The 22,007-nt window shown below is 33.7% G+C and overlaps 1 protein-coding gene across 1 annotated transcript in view; it reads left to right on the forward strand.

Annotated features, from left to right (window-relative positions):
• Positions 1–22,007, forward strand: part of Aqr (aquarius intron-binding spliceosomal factor) — a 109,590-nt gene that overhangs the window by 54,023 nt on the left and 33,560 nt on the right. Inside the window, exons 16-23 of the mRNA XM_005337128.5 lie at positions 497–638; positions 5,648–5,826; positions 10,672–10,839; positions 12,366–12,535; positions 15,895–16,136; positions 18,938–19,081; positions 20,047–20,116; positions 20,979–21,089. Coding sequence (XP_005337185.1) covers positions 497–638; positions 5,648–5,826; positions 10,672–10,839; positions 12,366–12,535; positions 15,895–16,136; positions 18,938–19,081; positions 20,047–20,116; positions 20,979–21,089 — 1,226 coding nt within the window. The remainder of the gene's footprint in view (positions 1–496; positions 639–5,647; positions 5,827–10,671; positions 10,840–12,365; positions 12,536–15,894; positions 16,137–18,937; positions 19,082–20,046; positions 20,117–20,978; positions 21,090–22,007) is intronic.

The raw sequence follows: 22,007 nt of genomic DNA on the forward strand, positions 1-22,007 counted from the left end.
ATATTTTTTAAGCATTGTCTGATATTTAGATTAATATATGTACTAACAAAATTCATCCTTCATTCCTAGGTTGGTTTGTTGGTTGGTTGGTTTTTGTTGTTGTTGTTGTTGTTTTGGTACTAGGGATTGAACCTGGGGGCACTTAATCACTGGGCCACATCCCCAGCGCTCACCCCCAGTTCCTAATTGTCAGCTTTTATTAACCTGGTTTCAATTTCTTTCTTTTTTTTAATATTTATTTTTTAGTTTATTTTACATTTATGTGATGCTGAGGATCGAACCCAGTGCCTCTAGTATGCTAGGCAAGCACCCTACCACTGAGCCACAACCCCAGGCCCCTGGTTTTAATTTCTATGTGAAAATAAAGATAAGATGTTATCAATTAAACAGCATTTCAGTTATCATTAGATTCTTATCAAATTTATGGTATTTTTTTTAATACATAGAGTAGATGACTGATTAAAAGAATTATTCACATATGGATATTCCTTTTCAGGTTGTCTTGCTCTTCCCAAGTTGAATTTACAGTTTTTGACTCTTCATGACTATCTCCTAAGGAATTTTAATCTGTTCCGCTTAGAATCAACGTATGAAATTAGACAGGACATTGAGGACAGTGTCAGCAGAATGAAGCCATGGTGAGTAAATTGGTTCTACATAATAATAACAAGATGCATACAGTGACTGATACTTCTGTCAGAAACTTCATAAATGTGTTTAAAAAATAGTTATATGACATGAAGCCTTCCAAAATATAAGATGTTTACTCTTTAGGAAATTCTTTGCGAGTTAAAATCTATCAGAAGTGCTAATATATGAAATAGGTATTTAAGTACTTGGAGGCAGAACTGGGAGACTGGAGATAAAGTAGGAGAAATTGTCTTATTTTGAGAAAAAAGGGAAAGATGTAGTGGAGAGTAGGTTAGATCTTGGTAAAGGGGTAAAGAGATGGGTATGAATTGTCTGGCAGTCCTATACCAGGGAAGTTTCACTTAAACTGATGGTTTAAGTCCTGGATGAAACTTATGATAAAGGGTTACTCCTCTACCTCAGTTGCTCCTATGACTGTTGTTAGTGCCATCATCTCTATGGGAACTGGCCAGGGACAGGGGATGTTGCTGAATGTTACACGGAGTGGTACACTGGTAAGTCTTCTCTGGCTCTTTATCCGTAGATGGACTTGAAGGGGCTAAATCATCAGGATTTACTTCTAGAACAAGTTGAGTAGGTCTAGTTATTTGAGGAACTCTTCTGTTTAAACTTGGCTCTCCACCTGCTGGCTTATGTCTGGAATTCTTTTACTAAAGTCCTTCACTGTAGTTATGCAGAAAGCTTTGCATTATGAGATTTGTGAAGGTTCATTTTGGTTTCTTAGACGTTGATTGACTTGGTATAAAAGCTCTCCATTGACTATGGCATTCTAAGTATGGAATAGATGTGACATAAGCTATGTGACAAAAGCATTTGCAAATTAGTAAATTTCTATGAAATGAATTTTCATTACCTTATGGTCATACTCCATACATACACACAATCGTTCTGCATTTTATATAAAAAGCTTAACATTTCTTGAAAGTGAACTAATTCAGGTATCTTCCAAGCTTCTCTCTTTACTAATTGCAGAGAACTACCATGAGCACTGTGATTATGATCTATTTTTTTCACTTCCATATTTTATTTTATACACAGTTCTATTTTTTAATTAATTATTATGTGAAAAGTTATTCTGGGTGAGACTGTAAAACACAAGACAGAGTATTTTTGACTTAATAATTAGTTGAGTCAGTAAGCAGGCTAGCACTGTGAAATTTGTATACCCACTGGCTGATCATCCCTGCCCACAGCTTAGCTGAAATTTTTGCCCTTTGTTCGGACCCTGCGGGAGTGCTTGATCAGAAAACTTACTTATAATTTATCATTACCTTGAGTTTATATGTTTAGATTCAGGCCCTAGTTTTGGCCAAATAGGGACTTATTAACTAGCAGTTCAATAAATAGAATTCACTTATATTTTATTTAAATGCCAAATACAATAAAAATAATACTTATGGCCTATTAATAGAGGAAATTTTTTAAAGTTATATCATTTTAAGATTTGAGGGGGGGTCACTTCTGGAGTTAATTCATTCATACTTATACTATTAAATTTTTTAAAATTTACAATCTTAATTCCAATCTCTGAAAATAGTTGTTTCTATATAGCATGTATCTTGAAGATGAAAAAGTAGCACAGGCATTTTCACTTATTACATGATGATCATATTTTCAGGCTGCTAAAATCACTGGGCAGTGATAAGAGGAGGGAGCAGAAATTTGTACTTTTTAATGCTTTGTGTTTCAAATCTTTTGTAAGAAAAAGGAATAAAGGGAGCAGATTAGTGGTTCCCTGGGGTGGGAACGGGATTGATTGCAGTTGGGCAAGAGGGACCTTTTTTAAGGATGATAGAAATGTTCTAAGATTGTGTTGATAGATATACATCTCTATTAATTTACTAAAAATCCTTGAATTGTACATTTACAGTGAATGAATTCTATAATATGTAAACTATACTGAAATAAAACTAGGAGGAAGTGATAGATAGAACACTGCTTTACAAGGGATTGTTCTATTGCTAACCAAGTCATTGGATTGCAGATCCTTTGTTATTAGTTTCTCTTTTTGATGTTATGAAGTTCTGTAACTTGTTGCTATGACACAAAGCCTTTACATTATATATATTTTATTTTCATTAGCTTTTAATGTTTGGCAATACTTTCTAGTTTGGGAGTGCTAGAGTTCTTGTGTCACAGATTTCCCCAATACACTATTCAATGTAAAAACAAAACTGCAGATTAGACTAACTAACATAAGAAAGAATGGGTATTTGGATGTTAATGGTTCTAATTATTGTAGTTAGCTTATTTTTTCCTCCAATCCATGACATCATCTTTTATTTAAATGTTATTCCCAGAGAAGATGTTTGCCTATATATATTTGTGTGTGTGTATAACCATTTGTTTGCGTGTTTAAAATTATGACTGTGTATTTGAAGTAGCATATAGAAATGTTTGAAGTATAGAAAATAGAAATATTAGCAATTGAGGCTATTTGATGAAGAAGGCAAAAGAATAAGAGTATAAAGTCAAACTAAGTAAAGCTGTCCTTCAGAAATGAAAGAGAGATACTGAGGGTGTGCATCACCTGCCTTATGAGAAATGTTAAGGGAAATTCTTCAAGCTAAAACAAAAGGATGCAAATTAGTAACATGAAAAGACCCTTATAACTAAAGTGATTTTAATCAAGGAAAATACTTCTTAATTTCAAATTATATTACAGAACTGCTGTAATCAGAACAGTATGGTACATGCATAAAGACAAAGACCAATAGACAATTAGAAAGCCCAGGAATAAATCCATACATATACAATTAATCTTTCACACATATGTCAAAATATACAACAACTTGGAAAGTCTTTTCATAAATGGTATTCGAAAAACTAGATATTCATGTGCCAAAAACAAAACAAAAAGGAAATTGAATCCCTGTCTTCCCTGTGAACTCAAAGTAGATTAAAGGTTTAAACATGGGGCTGGAGATGTGGCTCAAGTGGTAACGCGCTCGCCTGGCATGCACAGGGCGCTGGGTTCGATTCTCAGCACCACATAAAAAAATAAAATAAAGATGTTGTGTCCACTGGAAAACTAAAAAAATAAATAAATATTAAAAAAATTCTCTCTCTGTCTCTCTCTCTCTCTCTTTAAAAAAAAAAAAAAAGATTTAAACATAAAACCTGAATTTATAGAACTCCTAGAAGAAAACATAGAGGAAAAGTTCCAGGACATTGGTCTTAGCAGTGATTTTGTTTTTTTTGTTTTGTTTTGTTTTGTTTGGTTTTTTTTTTTTTTTTGGAACAGGGAGAGAGATACAGCAGCAAAAGTGCAGGCAACAAAAGCAAAAATAAAAATAGATTACACTAAGCTAACAAGTTTCTGTCCAAAAAAGGAAACAAGAATATAAAAAGATAGCACCTCTAGAATGGGAGAAAATATTTGTAAACCATAAATTAAAATAATGGGTTAATATTCATAATATATAAGTGACTCCCATATAGCTCAATACAAAACAAAATAAAACAATAATACCCAAACAATTGAAAAAAAGTCAAAACATCTGAATAGACATTTTTTCCAAAAAAGGTATGCAGATGACAGATGACCAAAAGGTATACAAAAATGTATTCAGCATTACTAATTGCTAGGGGAATGCAAATCAAAACCACAATGAGATTTTCACCTCGTAGCTGTTATGATGACTGTTATCAAAAAGTGAAAACATAGAGTTGGTGAAGATGTGGAAAAAAGGGAAACCCTGTATACTATTGGTGGCAATGTCAATTAGTGTAGCCATTATGGGAAGCAGTATGCAAATTCCTCAAAAATTAAAAGTAGAACTATTGGTCCAGCAATCCCACTCTGTTTATATAGTCAAGGAAGTATAATCACTGTACAAAGAAATACACGCACTTCCATGTTTATTGCCGAATTGTACACAATAGCCAAGATATGGAAACAAACCGTGTGCATCAATGGATGAATAAAAAAAAGTGAATATATGGCATATATGCATGTATACATGGTAGAATATTACTCAGCTTTAAAAAGGAAGAAAATCCTACCATTTTTTATAATATGGATGAACTTGAATACATTATACTAAATGAAATAAGCCCTATTCAGAAAGGCAAATACGGATGATTTTACTTACATGTGAAATCTGAAAAAGTAGAACTCAGAAATGGAGTAAAAGTTGACTGTTGGGAATTGAGGTGAGTGAAATTTGAAAATGATAGTCAAGGGGTACAAACTTTTAGTTATAAGATCTGGAAATTCTAGCCAGACATGGTAGCACATGCCTATAAATCCCAGTGGCTCAGGAGGCTGAGGCAGGAGGATCATAGGTTCAAAGCCAGCCACAGCATCTTAGTGAGGCCCTAAACAACTCAGCAAGATCCTGTCTCAAAATAAAAAATAAAAATGGTTTGGAATGAGGTTCAGTGGTTAAGTACCCTGGGTTCAGTCCCCATTACAAAAAAAAAAAAAAAAAACCAGATTTATAAGTTATAGAGATTCAATATACAGCATAGCAACTATAGTTAATAATAATGTATTATATATTTGATTTGCTAGACAAATAGAGTGTAAGATTCTCATAATACAAAAAAAAGGTAACTGTGGTGATAGATATGTTAATTTAGCTTGACTTCAGTTGAGATTTTACGTGTGTATACAAACATTCCTTAATATACATTTTACTATCAATTACACCTTAACAAAGTAGAGATTAAATTGTGTTGAAGTATTTTATTTTTCTTTTTAATAAAATGACTACACTCCAGAATGCTTTAATATGTATAATGTTATTATTTTTTTCAGAGGCGAGGGAATATTCCTCTACTTTCCTTTCATTCCTAGGCCATATTTGCCTGTTTTATACTATCATATATACTTTCTGTATATTGGGACTTTTTTGCATAAGTTTAAAAATAAGGATTGCTAATGTTAATACCTAAATACTAGTAAAACATGTATTCTTAATAGTTTTACTTGTCTGAAAGTTTGGGAGAATTTATTTTTGTTTGATTAATCATCTATTTCTTTGATTTTCAGGCAATCTGAGTACGGTGGTGTAGTGTTTGGTGGTTGGGCACGAATGGCCCAGCCCATTGTGGCTTTCACTGTAGTTGAGGTTGCCAAACCCAACATAGGTGAAAACTGGCCAACCCGAGTTCGTGCAGATGTCACCATCAATTTGAATGTCAGAGATCACATCAAAGACGAATGGGAAGGTAATTTTATATTTGAAATGCTGAAGTTGCCTTTGGCTTTTTTAGTTTGTAGATTTTTCACTTAGAGTATTAGCAAAGTACTTTACTAAATGTTACCCTTTTTTCTTTTTTTGAATATCTTTTAGTTGTAGTTGAACACAATACCTTTATTTTATTTATTTATTTTTATGTGATGCTGAGGATCGAACCCAATGCCTCACACATGCTAGGCAAGCACTCTACCACTGAGCCACAATCTCAGCCACTGTATTCTTTTTTAAATAAAGATTTTTCTGGGCTGGAGCTATAGCTCAGTGGTAGAGCATCCACCTCGCACGTGTGAGGTACTGGATTCCATCCTCAGAACCACATAAAAATAAACAAAGATATTGTGTTCAGCCACAACTTAAAAAAAAAAAAATCCATGATTTAAAAAAATAATAATAAAGATTTTTCTTAAACTTTTATTAAATCTTATCCTTGAAATTTGATTTAAAGGAAGGCAGTTGTTCTTCTAATTATTAGTAGTAAAAATACCAAGGATCATTCAAGAATATTGAAGTATCCCAAATATTTTAATAAAAAGAATAAGATCATATATGTATCCCAATGTTTTGGAAATTGCAGTTTGCAGAGCTGAGAGGAGAACATTTTAAGTCATAAGTTACGATAATATGAATTGATAGGGACAATTCAAAAAGAATAAATACAATAGTGTTCATTTTAGAAATGAAGAATACCCACATATTATTAGCACACATGTTCAGTATAAGAAAGGAAAATTGGTATTTTTCAGGAGATAAAAGCAGCCAAAGTGAAAAGTATAGGGATGTGTATACTTTGTGAAGAATAAAGATTAAGAAAGGAGTTTCGGGAAAGGAAATACAGTGAAATAACTCAAAAAGAAATTATAGTTTATTTTCACCAAAGTGAGGAAGGCAGATTTTCAAAAAAATCAGTGAAATCAAATTTATTCAAAGGTACATACATAACAGTTATAGAGAAATGAAACTAGTGATTTTTCCCTGTTTTTTAATAGGCAAGATTTTAGGGATCAGAGTTCTCTGTCACAATTCTTTCCAGAGGCAGACATGTTCAAAGTTAGCAAGTCAGAATTAAAACATCACTAACACCTGTGCCAGAAGTGGCTCATGAGCTGATTTTTAATTGGCACTTTTATATTTTCCCCCCAGCTGTCTGTGAGACTCTTACTTGCTGCCCTGTTGTGAGAAATAGTAGCCAGTAGGTTTAATCTCCTGCTACCTTCTTTGCATGCCAGAAAGAAAAGGATACTCCCTTAATGGATCAGTTTTCAGAAATTATTGCTCCCTACATAGCTGTCAACATATGGAACATATGATATATTTATCAAGGAATTCAGCAATGAAGCTGGCCAAATGTTTAACAAATGGCTAATCTAGTGAGTATAGTTTGTGACAGATTGTTTTTTTGACTCCTATATCCTTTGACTCCTATATCCTTTAAAAGAGTTCCAGTCTGTTGTAATACACATCTAGAATGACTTGCGCCTTAATTATTGCTGAACCTTGAAAAAGACATTAAGTTGGTGGAGAAACTTAAGGAGATATTAAACATTTCTTCTACACAGAGTGTATCCCTGTGAATAGTAATGTTTGGGATTCCCCCACCCTCCACCACCAGGAATTGAATTCAGGGACACTGGACTGCTGAGCCACATCCCTGCTTTATTTTGTATTTTATTTAGAAACATGGTCTCACTGAGTTGCTTAGCCCCTCACTATTGCTGAGGCTGGCTTTGAACTCGTGATCTTCCTGCCTCAGCCTCCTGAGCTGCTGGAATTACAGATGTGCACCACCATACCTGGCCAATGGTTGAGAATTTTAAGTTTTTTCATAGGCATTTATAAATGACAAGTGACCCATATGCATTACAATGTTAAGGGGGAGGAAAGGGTGTTTTACTCAGAAACTCCTATTTCCCCCGTGGCAGTTGCTATCAGAAACCTGAAATAGATTTTTCTTTTTTATTTCCTCCTTCCCTCCTTCCCTTCTTTCCATCCTTGCTGTCTTTGTATTTCAATCAGTCTTTCTGTTTTTCTTTTTAAAATAGGCCTTTGGTAGAATGATAAATAGTGGGTATATGTTGATGAGTAAGCAATAGAGTATTTAGGGATTAGTGATTCATATTATGGAATATTGTGGTAAGAAAATGCATTTTTTTTATAGACCAGGGTTCAGACTTAGCTCCTATATTGATCACATAAGGGATAACCAGGTAGGAAATTGTAGCAAAAAATGAGAGAGAGGCCCTGCAAATATTAATGAATGTTGTCTTATAAAAATAGAGAATAGTTTGAAGTTTTCAAAATAGAAATCATGAAACATTCATCTTGTCCCTTCAAGAAAATTTGAAACTCAGGTCCTTATCATTTTTATTACCTACATTTAAAATTAAGAAGGCAGAATTAATGAAACTGAAGGCTGGGTTTGCTCTAGAAAGCACAGCCAGGAGAGGGTGGATACAAATGATTAAAAAGAGACAGGTAGTTGAGCTCATTATAATGTAGGTTTTAAGAAAGGTACATCTACTATTTATCTTAGATCACAGGGGAATAATCTGCTTTTGAAAGGAACAGATAGTCATACCTTAGTAATGCTAAAATTTGACCTCTACATTAGGAGAGACTTGTCAAAGCCACTTCTTTGTCTCTTAGACTTGTAAGTTTTGATGGGTTGTGCAGATTAGAAGTCATGGCAGTACTGTAACACAGATAGTAGAATGGTTTGCTTTGTTCTCATTGCATATCCTGCTTCTTTGCATAGAATGTCAGAATTAAGTGTTTCTAGCTTTATCCACACTTGCACATGCTACAAAGGAAAATTGGTTCCAATACTATTAGCCACACATCATATTGGTGATTTAATTTAGTTGTATATCTTCTTACCAATGTTTTGAGCAAGCAAACTATTTAAATTTACAGTTATGTATATAGTGGCTAACAAAAATGGATCAGGGGACTGGGGTTGTGGCTCAGTAGTAAAATGCTTGCCTAGCATGTGTGAGGCACTGGGTTCTATTCTCAGCACCATATATAAATGAATAAATAAAATAACGGTCCATTGACAACTAAAAAAATATTTTAAAATGGATCAGAAAAGCAATGACAATTAAATCGCTTAACATTACACGTTATGTGGTATAGTCCCTGTCATGTAGTATCTGTGTTTTTTAAAAAATTTTATTTGTATGTATGTATGTGTGTGTGTGTGTGTGTGTGTGTATGTGTATAGATAGATAGGTAGGTAGGTAGGTAGGTAGGTAGGTAGGTAGATAGATAGATAGATAGATAGATAGCCTTTATTTTTATGTGATGCTGAGGATCAAAGTATAGATAGGTAGGTAGATAGATAGATAGATAGATAGATAGATAGATAGATAGATAGATAGATAGATAGATAACCTTTATTTTTATGTGATGCTGAGGATCAAACCCAGTGCCTCACATGTGCAAGGCAAGCACTCTTACCTCCAAGCTACAACCCCAGGCAATAGAGCTAGGAAGTTTTTTTTCTTTTCTTTCTTTGTTTCTTTTTTTTTTTTTTTTTTGTATTGGGAATTGAACCCAGGAACACTTTACCACCACAGAATTATATCCCCCACCCGAGTCCTTCTTTAGAAACAGGGTCTCATTAAGTTGCTTAGGTCCTTGCTGAGTTGCTGAAACTGGCTTCAAACTTTGGATATTTCTGCCTCGGCCTCCTGAGTCACTGGGAATATGGGCATGCACCACCATGCCTGGCTGGAAAGTCATTTGAGTCTATTATTTGATCTGATGGCTGAGAAACTTTGAACTTTTTTTTTTTTTTTTAAGAGAGAGTGAGAGAGGAGAGAGAGAGAGAGGGAGAGAGAATTTATAATATTTATTTTTTAGCTCTCGGCGGACACAACATCTTTGTTGGTATGTGGTGCTGAGGATCGAACCGGGCTGCACGCATGCCAGGCGAGCGCGCTACCGCTTGAGCCACATCCCCAGCCCAGAAACTTTGAACTTTGACACAAATCTCTTTTTTTTTTTGTTCGGTGCGCGCGTGCGTGCGTGCGTGTTACCAGATATTAATCTCAGGGGCATTCTATCACTGAGCCACATCCCTAGCCCTATTTTTGTATTTTATTTAGAGACAGGGTCTCACTGCGTATTAGCACCTCGCTTTTTGCTGAGGCTGGCTTTGAACTCGATATTCTCCTACCTGAGCCACTGGGATTACCATGCCTGGCTCAGATCTTCTAGTTTTTGATATTCACTTACAAAAGTGTTCACTATTTGCATCTAAATCTATATATATTTAACCATATTTCTCATGGTATTATCTGTAAACAATCTTTTTGTGCCTTGATGAATGATTCTTGATTGACCTGTTTTAATGCAATACAGTTAGGCTGTATTTGGAATGACACTGATAGATGGCTTAAATTGATGTTAGAAACCTACTTTAAAAAAAAGAAACCTGCTAAATATGATGCATATGAGTTATATGGCAACCACATTTTTGGTTATTTACTAAGAATGTTAAAAATAAGAATGATGATGAGCATCCAATTTTGGAGTATGACTTAAAAGGCTTATTCAATAATGAATTCATGATATAAAAGTTTCTAATTTAATATAAAAGAAGTTTCAATATAATTATTGCTGTGAGATATTAAGTATTAAAAGTTATAGGAAAACTCATAATTGTATACAGTGCAAATATGATCATTGGTCACCCTTAATATTTAAAATTGTTTTTTAATATCTGTTCCTTATAAAAGGTTGAGAATTTGCCAACAAAAGACTAAAACAACGAAGTTCTAAAAAATAAAAATGTCTTTTTATGTTTTACTAGGTCTTCGTAAACATGATGTATGTTTTTTAATTACTGTGCGTCCCACAAAACCTTATGGCACAAAGTTTGACCGGAGAAGACCATTCATCGAGCAGGTTGGCCTGGTTTATGTCAGAGGCTGTGAAATCCAGGGCATGCTGGATGATAAAGGGCGTGTCATTGAGGATGGTACGGTGGTCTGTCTCTTTGAAATTGTGTGTACAGAATAAGTTTCTTTGCCTTTTTTCTTTTTTCTTCTTAAGTAAAATTCTTAGTTGTGTACATACTAATTCAACATAAAGAGTATATAAAGGATGTGTAAGGTACCTACTTCAAAGTTTTAGAAATAAGTACTATGGTTCAAATTTTCTGTGTTAGATGTAAAATATTATCCCAAAATATGCACAATTATGTGTCAAGTATTTTTGTAAAAGTTTCTGTGTTAGATACTGGAGATGATAGGATCTTTTTGAAATCACATTTATTCAAAATATCGTTTTATAATACTTTACACTATTGCTTTGAAAAATTCCTAAACAATTCTTGTAATTGTTAAAGCTTTTTTTATATTCAGTGATATATTTATCTAATTTTTTTCTTAAGTTTTACTGTGTTGATTCATTACAGTAATGGTTCTCAACTGGAAACAATACTGCTCGGCAGTTGGAAATATGTAGTGATACAAAAATTGTCAAATGACTAGGGTAAGGGTGGTTAATGACAGTCTGTTGGCATTTTGTGGGTGAGGTCCAGGGATGTTAAACAGAATTATTGTATAGACAGAATGACCCTGCCTGAGATGACAGCATATTATCACTTAAAAACTGCTTTACAGGGTTAGTCACCTCTTATATGCTTATCACTAATTGTTCCTTTGAAATTCTTTCTTCTGTTGTCCTAACTTCCTTTATAAAAAATACCTCTTAAATTATGAGTACTCCCAAGACTAATGTTTATTTTACAACTTGGTTGATAAAGTTCCCTTAAAACTTAAATCAGCTTCTATCATCTGTGATTTTTGAGATCACATCACTGCTAAACTGCTGCTGTCTGGGCTATTCATCTCTAGAATAGAAGGAAATGGAGACTGGGTAGAATAATCATAAGGCTACATAATGGAACTACAATTTGAGGTCTAAGACCCCAAAAGAGGAGAGAAGGCAAAGGGACAAAAAGAAGCATTTGGGCTTTCAGCCATTAATACCCCATTTTTCTGTATATATAAAATTTTCTTTTATTCTGGTAATAGTAGACAGAATATAGAAGGTTGAGGAGAGTGATCAGCCTCTGTCAAATTAGGAATAGAGAAATTATCCATTAAATCTCTTAAGTATGAAATTTAATTACTCTGAAAATATTTATGAGTACTTACTGTATGTAAAGCCCTAGAAGGAGCTATGAGTGACTGACAAGATAAGTTCTTTGATTTCTAAGAGCTCCAATATTAGTTGGGGATATATACAAATAGTTGCAGTTCACAGCATTGCATCGTAAATATTATGTGACTTGAAAGGAATCATAAGAATCTATAGAGAAAGGAGAAAATGCTTTCAGCTTCTTGGAATATGAAGTGGATAAGTAGAGGGCATTTCAGTGAGAAGAATGGTTAGAGTTAAGTCTGGATGGTTTATCCAATTTTTTTTTTCCTAGAAAAGAAATACTGTTAACTTACTTCAGTATTTGAAAAGTATTTAACAAACTTTAAAAATGTTTAGGACCTGAACCCAGACCCAATCTTAGAGGAGAATCAAGAACGTTTAGAGTATTTTTGGATCCAAACCAGTATCAACAGGATATGACCAATACTATACAAAATGGAGCAGAAGATGTATATGAAACTTTCAATATAATAATGAGGAGAAAACCAAAGGAAAATAACTTTAAGGTATTGTTTTGGCTATATAACTAAAAGTACTTATGTCACAATTTAAATAATCTTAAGACAAAATGCATTAATGTTGGGTATAAAATATTTGTTAAGCAAATAATAATCACTTTAATTTTATTCTAAATAATATTCTTAAATTCTTAACATTGATTAAATATAATAATTTAAGGAAATTAATTTGTTAAATCTGTTTTGTTTTTTGAGAAATAAAAATTTAAAATATGAATGGAGGTTTTTTTCAAAAGGTCACCCTGTTGTCTATCTTTTTTTAATATTAGGTACTCAGTTTATATCCCAGGATGAAGTGAAGAAAACTGTTTACTTATTTACTAGAATTTCTCTTTTAAATCAAAAGTAGATTTACATCCAAATGTGGAACCCCAAGGCTCTGAATTACTCTGATATATAATATATCTGTACTTTATTCATTAGTGACAAGGAGAGATTTAGGGACTTATGATTTTACTTTTATAATTTTGTGGGGAGAAGAGTTTAAGGAAGATATTTTAAATTATTATTTGAAACTATATTATAAACCTTAAACATTGAGCATATCTAGCATTTGATAACATCTAGATTTTGTGGAAAGTGCTCTTCTTTCCTCTGTACCCCAAAAATGCAGAGTTTCTTGTACATTCCTATTACTTTATTACCTCTTCTTACCCATTGTTATGAAAACAAACCAGAAAACTGTCAAATAAAGAAACTTTCTCACTATAAAAATAAAAGAACCATCTCTCCCTATTGTTGAAGACAAGAACAGTGGAGATATTCTTGATTTCTTTTTGTTTAAACTACACATGCAATCCATCAATAATTTGATTAGCTTACTACCTCCACTGATGCCATGTCTAGACACCTTCAATTCTCCCATCCCTGCACCATTCTTGTGAGATACTTCCATTCCACTATTCCACTATTCTCCACCTAGTAGCTGAATAATCCTTTTAAAATGTAAATTATACTTTGGTTCCCCTTTTCAACATTCTTTAATGTTTCCTGTCATTTAGGAAATTCTTACCATAATTCAGAAGGCCTTGCCATATATGTCCTCTGGCTTCCTCTCTTATTTTCTTTTATCTCTTATTCACTAAATAAAAGCCACACCGTTTTTTCTTTTCTTTTTTTTTTTTTTTTTTTTTTGCTGTTCCTTAATAATTCAAGATTGCACATAGTGTACCCTCTCCATAGACAGTCTTTCTTGGTATTTGCATGTTTTTTTCCTTAATTGCACATGAACAACTGAGTTTAAATGCCAACTGGTAAGAGAAGCCTTCCTTGGCAACCTTACTTGAAGTAGGTAAGATTACCTACTTATCCCTTCTCAGTATTCTCTATCCTATTAGCTCTATTTTTTTTCAAACTCCTTGACATACCTGATAATTATATATTTACTAATCTGACTTCACCGTTAGATTATGAGAGCAAGATCTTTGTCTTTCAACATAATCTTAACACCTAGAGCTATGCCTGGTATATAGTATGTGCTTAACAAATATTTTTTGAGTGAATGAAGGACAGTCTCACATTTAGTCAGTTTTCAGTAAATGAATCTCAATCACTTTACTTTAAACAAAAAATCCTTTCCTATATGTATTTATTTAATGCTTTATAAAGATGAATAAAACAACTTATACCTTTAGAGAGCTTAACTACTAACAAGGGAAATTAGAAATATAAACAAATAACTACCATGAAAGATTAGAAGGTGCCAAAAGCCATAAGAAGGGTACACATGAAGGTATCAGGGAGTTTAGAAGAGACATCGAGGTTCTGATCAAACAAAGGGGGAACTTTCCCAAAGCTTGCCTGTTTGGGGAAAGAAAGAATACTTTTTTTGTATCTTGGGTGTTTTCTTGTTTACCTGAGCAGCATCCCACATTTCCTTCTTTCTTTTCCAGTTCCTACAGCCTATTCTGATCTGGATATTTCACTTCTTCCTAGACAGTTGTATGTGTCTCTTCCCTAGTTTCCTCATAATTACCTGTATTTCATACCTTTCCTCCTATTCTTAACACTGATCATTTTAGTCTTGCTTCTCAGAATATTTCTGTGACTTTTTATTAATGATGACATAAATCAGAGTGCTTCAGAAATTCTGTACTTGAGCTAAATTAAAGTGCCACTGTCCTTCATGAAACCTTTTCTAATGTTAAAAGTCTCCCCTGCATCCATATCTCTCATCCACTATGAACTATATTCTTGTATTTTGTAATATTCTTTACTGTCGGCCACATTCTGCTGCTTTGTTCTTGCCAAGTTTGGTCTTTTGTTTAAATCAGGGTATATGTATAGTGAAGGACATATTTTATCTCCCTGCTAGAATTACAATTTTCTTACAGGGCAGAGCTTTCATCTTATTCATCAGTGTTATATGAACATACTCATTAATCTGTCTGTATATCCATGCATGCATCCCATATTCCAACTGTTCTAGGTCCCTTCTACTCTGAAAATTATATTTTAGTTGGGAGTTAAACAAATGACAAACAAGTAATGAAGTATATGAACCAAGAGAATTTCAGATAGTGAAAAAGGCAAGTATATAAAACCAGGCACTAAGATTAACATAGTCTATCCTGTGATTTTTTAAATTGGGTTTTGTAGCAATTACCATTTAAAACAACATTGATTTGGTTATTTTATTCTTTGAAATTAATAGCCTCATCTCCTAATTTCTATATGTAGGATAGATTACTTTGTTGAGGTGATTTTTATAAGAATCTGCCTTGACTTTTGGTAATTACTTTTGACAGTATATATGTATTAGCTACTATAATAACTTTTTGTTGTAGTCCTGATTCTTTATTCTGTAATTTTACTTGACATTTTCTTAATTTTTATAATTTTGTTTACTTTATTGATATTTCTCACCATGCTAATTTTAGTATTTCTGAGTTGTGATGTGTTTCATAATTTAGGCATACACTAATGTGCTCTAGTTTTATGTGACTTTAACACAAGAACTCTGGATTATAAGAGAAGAAGACTGCAGGAGTTTCTAAGGAAGCATTTTCTTTGATTCTGTAATGTTTTCATGCTATTGGGTTGACATGAGTCTGATTTTTATCCTACTCAGTAGGAGTTAAGTGGTAAATTCATTTATGTCATTCTAAGTGAACTCAATGGATAAACTGTTCTTTCTAAGTTTGGTCTTTTGTTTAAATCAGGGTATGGTATCAGCTGAAAATATAGCTGTTGATTCAGTCTAGCCAAGCACCTGTCAGCAGAAAATAGCTTCTTGCCCTGAAACACTTGGGAATTCTGGATTAGTGCAGCCAGCTCTGCATTCCAGTGAAGTGCAAATGTTTGAGATGTCTTATTGACACAATCCTTTTCTGTTCTTTTACTGACAGGCTGTGCTGGAGACTATTCGAAACCTGATGAATACTGATTGTGTGGTACCTGACTGGCTGCATGATATCATTTTAGGTTATGGGGACCCAAGTAGTGCCCATTATTCAAAAATGCCCAATCAGATTGCTACCCTTGATTTCAATGATACATTTCTCTCCATTGAACATTTAAAAGCCAGCTTTCCTGGTCATAATGTTAAAGTAACTGTGGATGACCCAGCTCTACAGATACCCCCTTTCAGGTAAAGTCAGACCTAGATGTACTCCTTTCAAGCCTTCTGTAGTCTGTCTGTGATAGGCCATTAGCACCAATGGCTGAAGTGAATTTTAAGTTATTTTATCAGGTTTTTGTTTTGACAGCCCCTACATATAATCACTGAAATAAGTTATTATATTTTACTCTTAGGGCAGAAGCTATTTTAAAACCACAATTAAAGTAGCTTCATGTCTTATAAAAAAAAAATCAGTAAAAGGACTGGAGATATAGCTCAGTTTGTATAGTGCTTGCTTCACATGCACAAGGCCCTGCATTTGGTCCCCAGCACCACAAAACAAAAGCAAAAACAAAAATCAGTAAATGTGTGTTGTCTGGAGAAAATGAAATATAGTGTCTGATGAAATATTTCTTTGCATTTTACATATAATCTGATATATTTTCTTCTTTTTTGGGGGGGGTAGCAGTGGTGGGGATTGAACTCAGGGCCTCACATATGCTAAGCAAGCACTTCACCACTGAGCTCATAGCCCTAGTCCCCTTAATCTGATATATTTTCTAATTAATACACATAGCCATCTGATGTTGAACTTTATTTCTTTTACCCTTGCTTGCTTTCACAGATTTTAAATACAGGTTGAGTATCATTTATTTAATTGCTTGGAACCACAAGTGTTTTAGATTTCAGAGTTTTTCAGACTTCGGGATATTTTCATAGATTTACTGGTTGAGCATTCTTAATCTGAAAATCTAAAATGTCAAATGTTTCAAAATCCAGAACTTTTTTTCCATATGTTTTATTGGTGTATTATAGTTGTAGATAATGGAGGGGTTTTATGCATTCATATAATGCATATATGAATTATAACAATAGAATTTGGCTAGTATCATTCTCCACAATTTTTCCTTTTCCTCCTCTTTTCTCTCTTCCTGATCTCTTTCCTCTACTCTATTGTTCCTCCCTTTGGTTTTCATGAGACCCTTGCCCCTAATTTTTTTTTTTTCATCTCTAGCTTTCACATATGAGAAAAAAAAAATATGACCCTTGATCTTTGAGTTTGGCTTATTTCACTTAACCTAATGATCTCAAGTTCCATCCATTTTTCTGCAAATGACATAATTTCGTTTTTCTTTATGACAATAAAACTCCATTGTGCATATATACTACATTTTCGTTATTCATCTATTGTTTGCCCATTTATTAATTAAATAATTTGTGTTTTTGATGTTAGGTTCTTCTGAGTTCTTCATCTATTTTGAATATCAGTTCTCAGTCAGAAGAGTAGCTAGCAAAGACAAAATTTGAAACTTTTTTGAGTGTCATCTCAGTGCTTAAAAAATTTCATATTTGGGAGCATTTCAGATTTTGCATTTCATATTAGAGATACTCAACCTGTATTCAAAATATAATTGTATTAAATGTTAAATTAGCTTTGGTTTTAAAGTTTTGAGTAGAAAAATAGAATGAAGTACCTAGAGCACTTGGTTGCTGATCCCTGAATTCTTCATATGAATTCTTCATATGGATTAGAGGCAAAGGACTCAGATAGTATGGGTGGTATTCCTGGGTTTGCTTACTTTCTTGTTGTTTTTTTTTTTTAATAATTTTTTTTAGTTGTTGATAGACCTTTATTTTATTTATTTTGTTATGTGGTGCTGAGTATCGAACCCAGTGCCTCACACATGATAGACAAGAGCTCTACCACTGAGCCACAACCCCAGCCCTGGGCTTACTTTCTTAGTTGGACATTATAATACACAGCTTTCAGTTGAATGTTAAATAAAATATAATAATTAAACATTTAAAAATATATCCTTTGTAACAGCCAAACCTTGTCTGTTGCCATACTTCCTAATTCTGTTAATGACAAAAGTTCCAGTCACCATCTTAAAATCTCAGCATTATTTTTTTAAATGTTTACTTTAATAATTCCTGACCCATAGAGTAGCTTCTGCTATAGAGATAGTTTTTTCAAATGTCATTCCTTACTACTACATCTCTAGGCCCTCGGTCCTTGTGGTGGTGGTGGTGTCTTTCCTACCTCTCTCTCTCCACTTGAACTATTAAATGCCTAACTACTAGAGCTACTCACTCCCTAACTAAGAAAAGTGATTGCTCCTTTTGCTTAACAAATAAGGCTGACCCCCTTAGCTTCCTACTAATTCTTAGCAGTTTCAGGTACTGTCTATTTTTTAAGGTTTTGAAGAAAGATTGAAAAAATTGCATGTAGATAATTCATTTTTTTAGTTTAATTTTTGAAAGTTCATTGGACTTTCCTCCCTATGGAGAGTCACCTTCACCCCCAGGCTAAGAACCTCTGCCTAAAAAGCTAGATGTTCTAGAAGGGTCATAACTAGGCTAAAGATGCACATCTGTCCTTTACTTTTCTCTGTTTCACCCCACATTCCAGCAAAATTAGGCTGCTTGTACTTGACCTCTGCTGTTACTTCTTTCTTCCAGTAGTATCTTCCCTTTCCATTTTCAGATATCTAAATTCTTTGAGACTCAACTGCTTCCTGTCCCTTATTGTCTTTTCTGATTCAGTCAAGGACACAAATATAGCTCTTATAGTGCATATGGCGTAAATATTTTCTGTTTCTTTGATCTCTCAAAATTGGATGACTTTTTCCTAATCTGAAGACTTATTTTTTAACATCACATTTTAATGCTTATGAATTTACTTTTGTTCAGCTTATACAAATAATAAGCTCCCTTAAGCCAAAAATGTTTTTTACTCATCTGATTATTCTCCATATAAGTCATGCACAAGATAGGTACTTAATAAATCCTTTTTAATTATAAATCAAACAAAGGTTTTGGTCTTGTAGGATAACTTTTCCAGTAAGAAGTGGAAAGGGGAAGAAAAGGAAAGATGCAGATGAAGATGAAGACACTGAAGAGGCAAAAACCTTAATTGTTGAACCTCATGTTATTCCTAATAGGGGACCTTATCCTTATAACCAACCCAAACGGTAATTTTACTACTTATTCTAAGTATTGTAAATTCGCTGTTTCAGTTGGGTTACTGTTTTTATTATAACTTAATTCATTCATTTGTTCATTCATTCAGTTTTCGCATTACTGGGGATTAAGGCCAGAGATGTTCTACCACTGCACTAACTTCCAAGCCCTTTTTATTTTTTTTTACTTTGAGACAGGATCTCACTAAATTGCCAACGTTCGCCCCAAACTTTCAATCCTCCTGCCTCAGCCTCCTGAGTTGCTGGGCTCACAGGCAGGCAACACTAGACTTGGCTTTCTTATACTTTTAAAACCTTAAGATACTTTAGTTTCTGGACCCTCTTTCCTTTTATTTTGTTAACCAACTGAATAGCTCAGACATTTTAGGCTACTCTATAATAATATTTCAGAAAGGAACATGTTCAGGTACTCTGAGAATGAAATGCTACTACACAGGGTTACCTTAATTTGAGTAGAGTTCTTATTTCATGACCCTGTGTTACTTAGAGCAGTAGCCCTAGTGCAAATGTCCCGTAACTAAAAAAGTGTCATAATATTAGGGAACAGCAACTTTTGCAGGACAAAACAGGTCTGAAATGGACTATGTATCAAAAAGTAATTGCACACCTGTAATCCCTACAGAGAGGGAGGCTGAGACAGGAGGATCAAGAGTTCAAAGCCAGCCTCAGCAATGGCGAGGTGCTAAGCAACTCAATGAGACCCTGACTCTAAATAAAATACAAAATCGAGCTAGGGATATGGCTTAGTGGTCAAGTGAGTGCCCCCAAGTTCAATCCTAGGTACCCCCTCAAAAAATTTTATTCTTTTACTTGGAGGTGGACTATGAAAATGTAAAGAGATTGACAGAACAAAGGCAAATACAGAATAGACTTTTGGTCCTTGTTTTTCCAAATGTATACTAAATATCATCTATCTCTATTTCTAACCAACTTTTTATTGACCCTTTTATTTACAGTAATACTATTCAGTTCACTCATACACAGATAGAGGCTATCCGTGCTGGAATGCAGCCTGGGCTCACTATGGTAAGAGAATTACTATTACATATGTTGTTATCTGAATTTAGACCAGGTTTTTTTTTGTTTTGTTTTGTTTTTTGTGAGCACAAATTTCTAATGTATTCTTCGTGTGGTTTCAAGGTTTTTTTTTTTTGTAATTGGATACAACACCTTTATTTCACTTATTTTTGTATGTGGTGCTGAGGATGGAACCCAGGGTCTCGAACGTAGGAGGCGAGCACTCTCCCTCTGAGCCACAACCCCAACCCCAGCCCCAGGTGTTTTGTTTTTACTTTTTTAATTTACTAAGATTCATCTCTGGCCTAGGATATGATCTGTCTTGGTGACTATTTCTATGTACTTGAAATGAATGTATATTAAGTTCTTTTCTATCCTTACTGATTTTTTGTCTATTGAAACAGTAATTTCTTTTGATTACTGGGAGAAGAATATTGACATCTTCAACTATAATTGTGAATCTGTTTCTCCTTTCATTTCTGTTAATTTTTGCCTAATGTATTTTGAAGCTTTGTAGATGGGAACATACCTCAAGGCTGTTATGTCATCTTGGTGAATTGACCCTTGTATTATTATGTAATGTCTCTATCACTGGCAATTATCTTTGCTCTAAAGTCCACTTTGTCTGGTGATAATATGATCATGCATCTTTCTTTTGATTAGTGTTCATATGATATTTCTTTTTCATCACTTATAAACCGCCTATTTTTTGTTTTCAGGTTTATTGACTCTTCAACTCTGCCCTATTATGATATTGAATCCATCCAATGAATTTTTAATTTGTTATTTACTCATTCAGTTCTAGTGTATGGTAATGTGATAATTTAGTATTTGATAAATATTATGTATTCATCTTCTTCCCTTCTCCAAGGTTGTGGGCCCACCTGGTACAGGAAAAACAGATGTGGCAGTACAGATCATATCCAACATCTACCACAATTTCCCAGAGCAGAGAACTCTAATTGTTACTCATTCCAATCAGGTAAGTGTGTGCAAGTGTATGTGTGTGCGCATTTGTATGTATGCATGTGCACACTACTGCTTTTACTTCTTTGACTGAATTTATTTATCTCTTCAGTTTCTAACCCTTACTGGTAGCATTTTTCTTTATTTAGAAGAATGAATATTTCTAAAAGATTAAGATCTACAATATATTTTTTTTTAATTGTAGGTGAACACAATACCTTTATTTTATTTATTTATTTTTATGTGGTGCTAAGGATCAAACCCAGTGACTCACACATGCCAGACAAGCACTCTACCCCTGAGCCACAATCCCAGCCCAAGGCCTACAATATATTAATGCTAAATTGAATTTAAAATCTTTGTGAAGTGTACATGTTAATATCCTTATTACATTGAAGCCGTGTGTGCGCTCCTGGTCCTTCTGAAGCAGTCAGAAATGAGTAAGAACAAATTATACTTATTAACTCTGGAGCAAAATATAGATAGGCAATTCTGAGAATATTCTAAAATATACTGATTTTACATGGTCCTCTAATCCTTCAAAAATACTTAGTGGTGACTTCATTTGGCCCATCTTCAGAAGATTTCATCTACAAAGAAGTTCAGAGTTTGGGGAATGTCAATCTTTTCATTTAATCTACAATTTTATTTATTTATTTTTAGCAATGCTCTCCAGTTCATTCACCCATGTTTTTATATGTAGTGTTTTCAAAGTCTATGAGTACTGTTGGCTTGTTGTACAATATGGTGAATTTATGCAGGGGAGTTGTCTTGGGGAATTGATTTGGACTACATCTTGATAAAGGAAACAGAAAAATTATGGAAAGTACTTTCTTCCACTTAATAAAATATAGTCTGTAATAATTATACTTATCTGAATTCTTCAAATGAACAAATAATAAGTCTTTAGCATAATAAGTTTTTAGCATAGTTT

Source organism: Ictidomys tridecemlineatus, chromosome 5, assembly GCF_052094955.1.
Source record: "Ictidomys tridecemlineatus isolate mIctTri1 chromosome 5, mIctTri1.hap1, whole genome shotgun sequence".
Lineage (NCBI taxonomy): Eukaryota > Metazoa > Chordata > Mammalia > Rodentia > Sciuridae > Ictidomys > Ictidomys tridecemlineatus.